Source organism: Chrysochloris asiatica, unplaced genomic scaffold (assembly GCF_000296735.1).
Source record: "Chrysochloris asiatica unplaced genomic scaffold, ChrAsi1.0 scaffold00026, whole genome shotgun sequence".
Taxonomy (NCBI): domain Eukaryota; kingdom Metazoa; phylum Chordata; class Mammalia; order Afrosoricida; family Chrysochloridae; genus Chrysochloris; species Chrysochloris asiatica.
This window is the reverse complement of record NW_006408544.1, coordinates 24,399,544-24,410,665: the sequence shown is the minus strand read 5'-3', so window position 1 is coordinate 24,410,665 and position 11,122 is coordinate 24,399,544. Positions and strand designations below refer to the sequence as shown.

Here is an 11,122-nt window from a genome sequence, read left to right as displayed (position 1 = left end):
GCTGTGCTCTTTGATCTTCGTCAGTAAATGTTTTAAGTCCTCTTCACTTTTAGCAAGCAAAGTTGTAGCATCTGCATATCGCAGGTTGTTAATGACCCGTCCTCCAATTCTGTTGCCATGTTTTTCTTCATAGAACCAAGCTTCTCATATTATTTGCTCAGCATACAAGTTGAATAAGTATGGTGGAAGAATACAACTTGTCGCACACCTTTCTTAATTTTAAAACTTTCAGTATTCCCATGCTCTGTTCAAACAACTGTTTCTTGGTCCAGGTACAGATTCCTCATGAGTACAATTAAGTGTTCTGGAATACACCTTCTAATAGTACCCAGTATATTTGTTGTTGTAGTTAAGTGCCATCAAGCCAGTACTGACTCATGGCGACCTTATGCATAGCAGAATGAAACACTGTCTGATCCTGGGCCAACCTCACTACTGTTGCCACACTTGAGTCCATTGAAGCTGCCACTTTGCCAATCCATCTTGCTGGGGGTCTTCCTCTTTTTCTCTGACCCTCCATATAGAGCAGTATGATGATGACTTGGGAGTCTGGTGTGGCTAATGCACTGGACTACAAGGTTGGTTTGAACCTCAAGATTGGAGCTTCAAATTCACCAGCTGTTCCCCAGAAATTCTATACATGATCCTTTTGGGCCAGAACAGACTCAATGACACATAGCAACAACAACATCAGTGGTGACTTGGAGTACCGAGATGACTATAGAGATGGAAGGGTGGATACCACATATGCTTTAGAAGGTAAAGATGACAGAGTTTGCTGATGTGTGGCAGGAAGCAAGAAAGGAACCAAGGATGACATACAGATTCAGGGCTGTTTAATTTGTTTCTTCCACTAAACTGTCAGATTCACAAAGACAGGGACCATATTGATTTTGTTTACCTGGCACATCATATAAACTCAATAAACTCAACTGAATAAACTAATAAAACAATGGGAGAAAGGGCAGAAGGATGTCAGAACAGATTTCCTTGAGGAGAGATCCCTGTTCAAGGGTTTTGAAGGATGAGTCGAAGTTAGTTACATTGGCAAGACAGGGAAGAGCATTTGGGGCTGAGGAAAGACCATGTGCAAAAGGATACAGGAAATAACATGAATAGAATAGTGTCAATGAATTAACATACTTGCCCAGGGTAAATTGGCAGCTCTGTAACTGGGCCATTCTCCAGAGAAGCTAATACAAAATTCTGTTTGCTATACCTTGATACAAAGACAAATAATGAGACTTCTAAAGATGAGCTAAAGGAGAAAAACAATTTAAGTCCAGAAATTCAAGCCCAAAGTCATACTGATTCCTGTAGGAGGTAGAAAGTTGTTAGTCACAGCCTTTGAGGAAATCCTAGGATCCCATTGAAGTCTAACATGCTTCCCCAACATCCAAGGCTTCCCTTGATTTTAGATGCATTGTTTCACGCTATCTGTGGGAGAGATGCAGTTTATCTAAAGGACACATTAGAAGAAAACAGAGCTGTGCATCCTCTGGGAGAAACCCAGAGAGGATCTGAACAAATCCAAGGACAAAAGATTCCCCTAGAGTAAACCAGTCACTGTGTTCACTTAAATCATTCCAGTCCAAGCTCAACCTTTCGAGGACATGAATGCATACCACACAGGAAGTTTCTTAGAAACAAGCATCTGAAAGAATATAAATATTGTTAGCATTTTATAGATTAAAGACACAGAGGAAAAAAAGACAATGACAAATAAGAAAGCAAGAAAACCAGGAAGAGATAGAAAAGAGAGCAAAAGAAAAGAAATGAAGCAGAGATAAACACCTAAAAAGAAAAGAAAATGAGAGGGCATGAGGTGGAGAAAGCAAACTAGACAAACATGGAGAGTGGGGGTGGGTGATTTTGTTTGTAAAATGGTAAGAAGGTAGATGTTTTTGTTCCTTTGTAGGTTAATATGTAAATGGAATTCTGATTTATTAGCGATCTCCAGCAGATGAGGTGATGATTAGCACATTTCCATATTTATAGAAAAGCAACACTAACTTTCTGGATTTATAGAAAATCAGCGCTTCACGAATAGCAAATTGTGCTATTATCGACATATGGTTTTCTATAAACAGAACTGAGGTAATTATCCCTGGGACAATTTGTTGGTGGGCTCCTTTTGAATATTAACCACATTGGAAGCCCATTTCGGCCTCACAGATATTGAAGAGGAGGGGCCGCCAGATACCCCAGGCAATTAATTAGTCATCCAACACCAAAGACAGGAAGCCAAATGAGTGTCTATGCAGAACCATGGTGTGGAAATACTATATATAGGTCCTGGGCTCTGCCTAGGGGCTGTCACCAGCTTCCTGCAGCCCCATAGGCAAAAGGTACCTGTGTGATGGGCCTTGGCTCTTCTGTGGCTAAAACTGGGGTAACACCAACCATAAAGTGCTATCAAGATAACACAATAAAAATACATGCCACAGCACCTGAGACCTAGTAGTTATTCAATACAAGTTAGTTCTGTTTTTCTTCCCCATATTTATGGAAGACCAGACGCACTTGAATACAGTATTTCAAACTTAATTCTTTTACATTGATCCATAGTACCAACTTAATTGTGTGCATGGGACAAATATATAGGTAATACAATATTTGCCATTGCACAATTTTAACATTATTAATCATGTTGCTCAATCATCTCCTTTATCCAATTCCAGATTCAGTGTTTCCAAAACATGTGTCTTCTTTGTCCCTGCCTCCTGCCAACCCCTGCTAATCACTAATATACTTTGATCTCTATATTTGTGTCAATTCTACGTATTGTATATGTTGTTGTTGTTAAATGCCATTGTGTCGGCTCTGACTCATTGCAACCTGTATAGAGTTTCCGAGGAGCCAATGATGGGTTTGAATTGCTGCCTTGTGGTTCAAACTGACCTTTCAGTCCAGTGCTTGCACCACACCAGGACTCCAATATTGCATGTAACTGGGATCACGCAGTATCTGTCCTCTTGTGACTGACTTATGTCAATCAGCAGAATGATGTCAGTGATCATCTATGATGTAGTATGATACTTTACATCATGGCAAATACATTATACATATATTTATTTAACTGGATAAAGTTTCTTGAAACATTAACTTAATTTCACTGCCTGTAAGCCACTATGCTATTTTATATTCTATCTGTTCTCTCTTCTTATTCTTTTTTGGTAGGCACTCTGGTGAATCAGCCGCTAACTAACTGAATGGTAGGCAGTTCGAACTCACTAGCTGTCCCTTGGGAGAAAAATGTAGTAGTCTGCTTCCATAAAGATTAGTAGCCTTGGAAACTCTAGGGAGTGGTTGTTCTCTACCTTATGGGGTTGCTATGAGTTGATATTGACTTGAAGGTAAAAGATTTGGTTTTCTGGTTCAAACGCCAAGTCTTTTTTTACACACTCACTTTTTTTTTTACACACAGGCCTTAGCCTGTGTTAAATGGTGAAGGATAGCAAAATGTCAACCAGAACACTTGTTTTCAAGAATCTTGCTTTCTAGCTGAAGAGAAAAATAGCATTTGAAAATTGTTTTTCACTAACAAACTAAACACAGTAAGATATATATATGGAGCTCTGGTAGCATAGTAGTTATGAATCGGGCTGAAAACCACAAGGTAAGCAGTTCAAAACTACCAGCTGCTCCACGGGAGAAAGATGAGGCTTTCTGCTCCCATAAAGATTTACAGCTTTACAGCCTCGGAAACCCTGTTCAGGGTTGCTATGGGTTGGAGCTGACTCCACGGCACTTAACAATATATGTTGAAGAAAGAGAGTGGCCTGTTCCGCCATTGGAGAAACTTCTTTGGACCAGAAATTTGGGTTTGAAATGTGAACCTATCTTGCATCCTTCTACTCACTGATTGTCTAGGCCAGTGGTTCTCAAATGGCAGTAGGCATAAAAATCACTTGCAAGACTTGTTAAACACAGGCTGAAGGTCCCATTCCCAGAGTCTCTGATTCAGTAAGTTTGGGATGAAGACCTGGTCAATTTGCATTTCTGACAATTCCCAGGTGAGGTTGATGCTCCCAGTTTGGGGCCCACAATTTGTGAAGCATTATTCTGGTAACGTGGAGGTTACGAATCAGGCTGCTAATCTCAAGGTCAGCAGTTCGAAACTACCAGGGGTTCCATGGGAGAAAGATGAGGCTTTCTGATCCCATAAAGATTTACAGCCTCAGAAACCCTATGCAAGGTTGCTGTGAGCCGGAACCAATACCACAGCACATAACTACCACCACCATAGTACCCACCAAGGAGCCTTGATGGTGCTGTCGGATAAGCACTTGATTGAAATCATGGGGTCAATGGTTCAAACCCACCAGCCTTTCCTCAGAAAACTTATACAGGGTTGCTATGAGTCAGATCAGACTTGACTGTATTTAACAACAACAATTCTAGGTAGGAAGGAAAGATCCCCAGTAGCACAGTGGATTACATGTTACACTGTTAACTGCAATTTCAGTAGTTCAAATCTACCAGCTGCTCCACTGGAGAAAGATGAGGCTTTCTTCTCCTGAGAGGATTTACAGCCTAGGAAAACCTATACAGGGCAGCTATGAGAGCCAACTCAGCAGCACCAAACCACCACCACCACCATCCAAGGTAAGAAGGAGTCTAGGTGGTACTGGGATAAGCATTAATTCAGCTGCTAACCTTCAGATGAGGTTTCAAACCCACCAACCTCTCAGCAGGAAAATGATCATCCAGAATGTTATACAAGGAGCAATGCCATCAGTTCTGTGAAGTAGGAAGTCCACCCTGGTGGCAATCATCAAGTATGGATGGAAGGGACGAGCCTGTCAGCAGAGACCCTTTAGGTGCTGATGCAGTATTAAGTCAAAGATGAATAGCCTACCACCTAGGAGTGACCATGAGAATGGACTGGCTGAGAGCAACTCAAGAGAGAATGAAAGGCCTTGGACATGAACATTCAGCAAAGGAGGAATGTGGGATGACTCTAGATGTCTGGCTTAAATGATCTGACTGGATGATGGCTCCATTACCCAAGAACCAAAGTTTAACACAGATTTTAACATTTTAAATAACAAAATCACTAAGATTCATTAATAACTAGGTAAATGTGATATAATAGAAACTGTATTGTTTAGGTGGACAGGCAAGTCTGAGTTCAAACCCTGTTTGTTGCATCTATTAGCAAGTCATTTCACCCTTCAGCACCTCAGTTCTAGAGAAATAATCACACTTACATTTTCTATGTTAAGATGAAATGAGAGCTTTCAAGAGGGAACCTAGATCCAGAGGGCATGGAGGAAGGTAGAATCTCCACTGAGTAATATCCAATCTGTCTATGCGGAGATGATGAAAGGAAATACGGATAGGTCTCTTGTGATACAATAGTGAATAATTGTTATCAGGACTGATTGTGAGGGTTGGAAATGTAAAGCTAGACATTTTGTAGCAAAAGGAGGGGAGTGATTGACTTTGCAGTCCAGCAGCGGAGATCCCTGGGACCATCAAGGGAGAAGAGTGGAGAGCGGGACCCTACACAGAGAAACAGTAACATCAGAGATGGAGGCAGAGACGATGACATGGAGAGATGGAGCACCTGGGGTCTTTAGACCCAGAGAAGGAGAGGGACTGTGTGCTAATAGCCGGGGGAGGGGGGGAAGCGGGGAGGGGGGGGCAGGCTTGCAGCTTATACCGTTATACCTTTTGTTTGGTTGATGATGCATGGAGGGGATTGTAATCATGGCAATGAAACAATATACGATAGGATGAATGTAAAACTAATGTTCTCCCATGTAAACTATCACATAATTCACAATACAACATTAAAAAAAAAGAAAGATAAATAACAGTAGAAGAAACAAAAGGCAGGTTGTCTCAAAAAAAAGATTAAATGAGAGCATGTGTGGCTCAGGAAATTGCAAACCAGGTCCTGGTATATATGTGGGTCAATGTTTGTGTATAACACCTCTTCTGCTCTACTTACCAGATGATGCCATATGTTCTTTGTCAAGCACCAGAATATACTCATAAATGCCACCCATTGATCCAGAGGTGATGTAATGAGTGCCATAGTCGTTGATGAACTTGGCATACAGGCCGTAATTGTACTGTTCTGGCAGCTCCATTAATGACTCCAGCATTCCTTCATCCAGTACGATGTTGTGCCTCCTCATCTTGAAATGAGCAGTCTGAACCTTGGTGAAAATTCTCATGAAGCCGTATTTCTGCCAACAACAACAACAGCCTACACTGAACGAGGGGAAAGACAAAGAGAATGCACATAGGTGATGATACAAAAGATCAACACTTAATAGTTGAGTGAAGTATACATGTGTGTGTGTATATGCATATTCAGGATACTGTAATTTGTCCACAAACATTTTGAAGTTCCCTCATATGAATATATAAATGCACTATATATATATTGGATACCAGAAGTATATGTATATATAAAAAACGAGCTCTGTAATGTAGTGGTTACAAATTGGGCTGCAAACCACAAGGTCATCAGTATGAAACTACCAGCTGTGGAACAGCTGGGACAAAGATGAGGCTTTCTGCTCCCGTAAAGATTTGCAGCCTCAGAAACCCTGTACAGGGTCGCTATGAGTCGGAAACGACTCCACGGCACACAGCAACAATAACAAATATATATACATATATATGGAGCTCTGGTAGTGTAGTGGTTATGACTCAGGCTGCTAACCTCAAGGTCGGCAGTTTGAAACCACCAGCCATTCTGGGGAGAAAGATGAGGCTTTCTGCACCTGTAAAGATTTATAGCCTCAGAAACCCTGTGCAGGGTCACTATGAGTTGGAACCAACTCCACGGTACTTAACAACAACTAAATTTATATATATATATATACTTCTGGTGTGGTACTGTAGGATCAGCACTAGACTGCAAACTGCACAATGGGCAGTTCAAATCTACCAGATACTCCTTGAAAATGCTATACAGGGTCACTGAGTCAGAATTTACTCCACAGCACTAAACAACAACTATATGTGTGTATATATATATGTACATATATACACACAGACTCAGAATCCTGGTGTGGCACTGTGGGATAAAGGGATAAAGCACTGGACTGCAAGGTCAGTTTGAACCACAAGGTCAGTGGTTCAATTTCACCAGGCACTCCTGGGAAACCCTATACAGGGTCGCTATGAGTTAGAACTGATTTGACGGTACTTAACCTTTAAATATTTAACAAGAATTACATACATATTTCAAGGAGCTCTGGTAGTATAGTGGTTACAAATCTGGCTGCGAACCTTAAGGTCAGCAGTTCGAAACTACCAGCTGTTCTGCAGGAGAAAGATGAGACTGTCTGCTCCCGTAAAGATTTACAGCCTTGGAAACCCTGTACAAGGTCGCTATGAGTCAGAACCGACTCCACGGCACATAACCACCACCACCACATATATACTTCAGGCGAGACCAGTCGCTGGAGAAGAATATCATGTTTGTTAAGATGGAGGTTCAGAGAAAAAGAGGAAGACCCCCAGCAAGATGGATTGGCAAAGTGGCAGCATCAATGGGCTCAAGTGTGGCAACAATTGTGAGGTTGGCCCAGGACAGGGCAGTGTTTCATTCTGTTGTACATAGGGTCACTATGAGTCAGTACTGACTCAGTGGCACCTAACAACAACAACATATACATTTAAGAAGCAAGGCATTCTGGTATCATAATGGTTACAAGTTGGGCTGCTAACCTCAAGGTCAGCAGTTTGAAACTACCAGCTGTTCCTGGGGGTAGAAAGATAAGATGTTCTGCTCCCATAAAGATTTACAGCCTCAAAAATCCTATACAGAGTTGCTGACATGGAGCTGACTTCATGGCAGACAACCACCATATGTATATTTGTTGTTAAGTGCTGTTGAGTCAGTTCCTACTAATAGTTACCCTGTATAGGGTTTTGAGGATTGGCTAGTGCGTCTGAACCATCAGCCTTGCAGTTAACAGTCCAATGCATATCCACACCAGGACTACAAATGGAATAAGAAGTAATGAAAACTTTTTCACAAACTTTTTGAAGCCCCCTTGTAGCAGAAAACCACAGCAAGTCAGTTACCATTGAGTAGACCCCAACTCATGGTGACTCTATAAATGTCAAAATAGAGCTGTGTTCAACACATAGGATTTTCAATGGTTGATTTTTCTGACATAAATCACCAGGCCTTTCTCCCTAGTGCCTCTGGTTAGACCCAAACCACTAACCTAAGGTTTGTAGCCCAGCACTTAACTGTTTACATCACCCAGGGACTCCATATATCACAAACACACACATATATATATCAATATTCCCCACCTAAACCCACTGCAATCAAATAGATTCCAACTCATAGTGACCCTATAGGACTAGGTAGAACAGCCCCACAAAGTTTCCAAGACTATAAAACATTATGGAAGCAGACTGTGATATCTTTCTCCCACAGAGTGGCTGGTGGGTTCCAACTGCAGCTGAGTGCTTTAACCACTGTACCACAAGGACCCCTGGGTATAAATATTGTTATTGTTATTAGGTGCCATTGAGTAAGTACCAACTCATAGCGACCTATACACAATCAATGAAGCACTACCCCGTCCTGCACCAAACTCACAGTCATTGCTACATTTGAGTCCATTGCTGTTACCACTGTACCAATCCATCTTCCCCGTCTACTCCGACCCTCCATTTTACCAAACATGATATCCTTCTCCAAGGACTGGTCCCTCCTAACAACATGTACAAAGTATGACAGATGAAGTCTGGCCATCCTAACTTCCAGGGAGTATATGGCTCACTTCCTCCAACATAGATTGGTTTATTCTTTTGGCAGTTCATGGTACTTTTAACACTTCTCCAACACCATAGCTTGAATGCATCAATTCTTCTATTGTCTTCCTTATTCACTGTCCAAGTTTCACAACCATATGAGGTTATTGAAAATACCATGAATTAGGACGATTGTACCTTAGTCCTCCAACTGACATCTTTGCTCTTTAGCATTTAAAGAGGTCTTGTGCAACAGACTTGCCTAATGCAACACGTTGTCTGATTTCTTGACTGCTACTTCCATGAGTGTTGATGGTTGATCCCAACAAAATGAAGTCTTTGACAACTTCAATCTTTTCCCCATTTATCATAATATTATGTATTGGTCCAGTGGTGAGGATTTTACATTGAGGTGCAATCCATACCAAAAGCTGTTGTCTGTGATTTTCGTAAGTGTTTTAAGTTCTGTTCGCTTTCAGCAAGCAAGGTTGAATAATGCAAGCTGTTAATGAGTCTTCTTCCTATCCTGATGCCACATGTTTCTTTATATAATCCAGCTTCTCAGATTATGTGCTAAACATGCAGATTGAATAAGCATGGTGAAAGAATACAACCTTGGCACACACCTTTCCTGATTTTAAACCGTTTGGTGTTCCCTTGTTTTATTTGAATAACTATCTCTTGGTCTATGTTCAGGTTCCTTATGAGCACAATTAAGTATTCTGGAATACTCATTCTCTGCCATGTTGTCCATAGCTTGTCACAGTCCACACAATTGAAAACCTTTGGGTAGGCAATAAAGCACAGGTAAATATCTTTCTGGTATTCTCTGCTTTCAGCCAAGATTCATCTGATGTCAACCATGGTATCAGTATAAATATAACATCAGTACAAATATAATGGGGTATTATTACATTTTACAAGTATATATTAGACACCACTAAGTGGACACCAAGTGGTGCCTAATATATATCTAGGCAGAATCCAGGCTTCTTCTTCCATGTCTTCATTCTGTTCCCACTGCCATTGCCTAAGTCAAGTTCTCATCAGCTCTTCCCTGGTTCAGTTACGACAATGGTTTCTTCACTGCTCCCAACTTCTACCCCGTCTTGTCTATTCCCACCTTCACAGCTCTTTAATCACAGCTCTACACTGCACAGCTTCCTACACAAATCACAAATATTATGTATCCATTAAACACTGGAGCACTGGTACAATGCTGTAGGATAAGTACTGGAACTCAGAATCCGTTTTAACTTCAAGGTTGGTGGTTCAAACCCACCAACCACCCCTTGGAGATCCTACATTGGGTTGCTATGAGTCAAAACAGAGTCTTCAAAACAGCAACATTAAAGATTATACCAATTCACCATCAAGTGTATCAGGTTCATTGCATCATGGTATTGATTGTGCTATATTAAATTGCATCATGGAGTTGATAACTATATCTTAACAGCTAAACCACTGAGAATTCTAGCCCAGCCAAGTTGATACAAAATCTTAACTATCAAAACAACCCTGTATAGTACATGTTCATCTCTCCTTAAACCATGCATAATTTCTAAAGAAAGACATGTATAAATTCATACTTGCACCTAACATGATACAACTAATACACATACAAGTGAAAACACACAAACCCCATTATATTGCTGCTATTGTTGCTTCAGTTCTGACTCATATTGACCCTGACTCATATTGACCATGACTCATTTTGACCTGTGAAGGGCTTCTGAGGAACAGTTGTGGAGATTGAACTGTCAAACTTGTGGTTCAAACCCACCTTATGGTTGAGTGCTTATCCTACAGCGCCACATTGTTCCAAAATTCTATCAACTTCAAATTTCAACCTGAGACAACATTCCTTTTCACTTGTGAATCTGGAATATAAATTATCTGCTTCCAAATGCAAAGGTGGAACAGGCATTTCCCTTACAAAAGGAGCAATTAGAAAAAGAAGGAATAACAGGCACCAAGCAAGTTCGAAATCCTGCAGAACAATTTGCATTAGTTCTCAAGGCTTGAAAATACTCCTGTGTTCTCCGAGACCACCTAGGCAATGGTTTGCCCTCTAGACTCTGGGTGTTGGCCATACACTGAGGACTCTGGGTAGAGACCCCTCAACCTTGGACTTCAGTTCTTCCCTCCAGGCCCACAGGAATGGCAACTTTGGGTGGCCATTCTCCTAGTCCATCTGAGTGGTGACCTCCTCTCTTGACACTGGATGGCCCCGAACTTCTGTCCCAAACATGGTAGCCCCTGTCCCTCAGCTTTGGTCATAGGCCCCATCTTAATGGTAGTACCACACTCCAGAACTGAGTTGGTAATGAAGATCACACTCTGTGTAGCGTAGAACATGGTGGTACCACACTTGGAAACTCCA

At 41.3% G+C, this 11,122-nt stretch overlaps 1 protein-coding gene across 1 annotated transcript in view; it reads right to left on the bottom strand.

Moving 5' to 3' along the window:
- C8A (complement component 8, alpha polypeptide) overlaps positions 1-11,122 on the bottom strand; it is a 136,392-nt gene that overhangs the window by 55,704 nt on the left and 69,566 nt on the right. Inside the window, exon 7 of the mRNA XM_006839819.1 lies at positions 5,960-6,200. Coding sequence (XP_006839882.1) covers positions 5,960-6,200 — 241 coding nt within the window. The remainder of the gene's footprint in view (positions 1-5,959; positions 6,201-11,122) is intronic.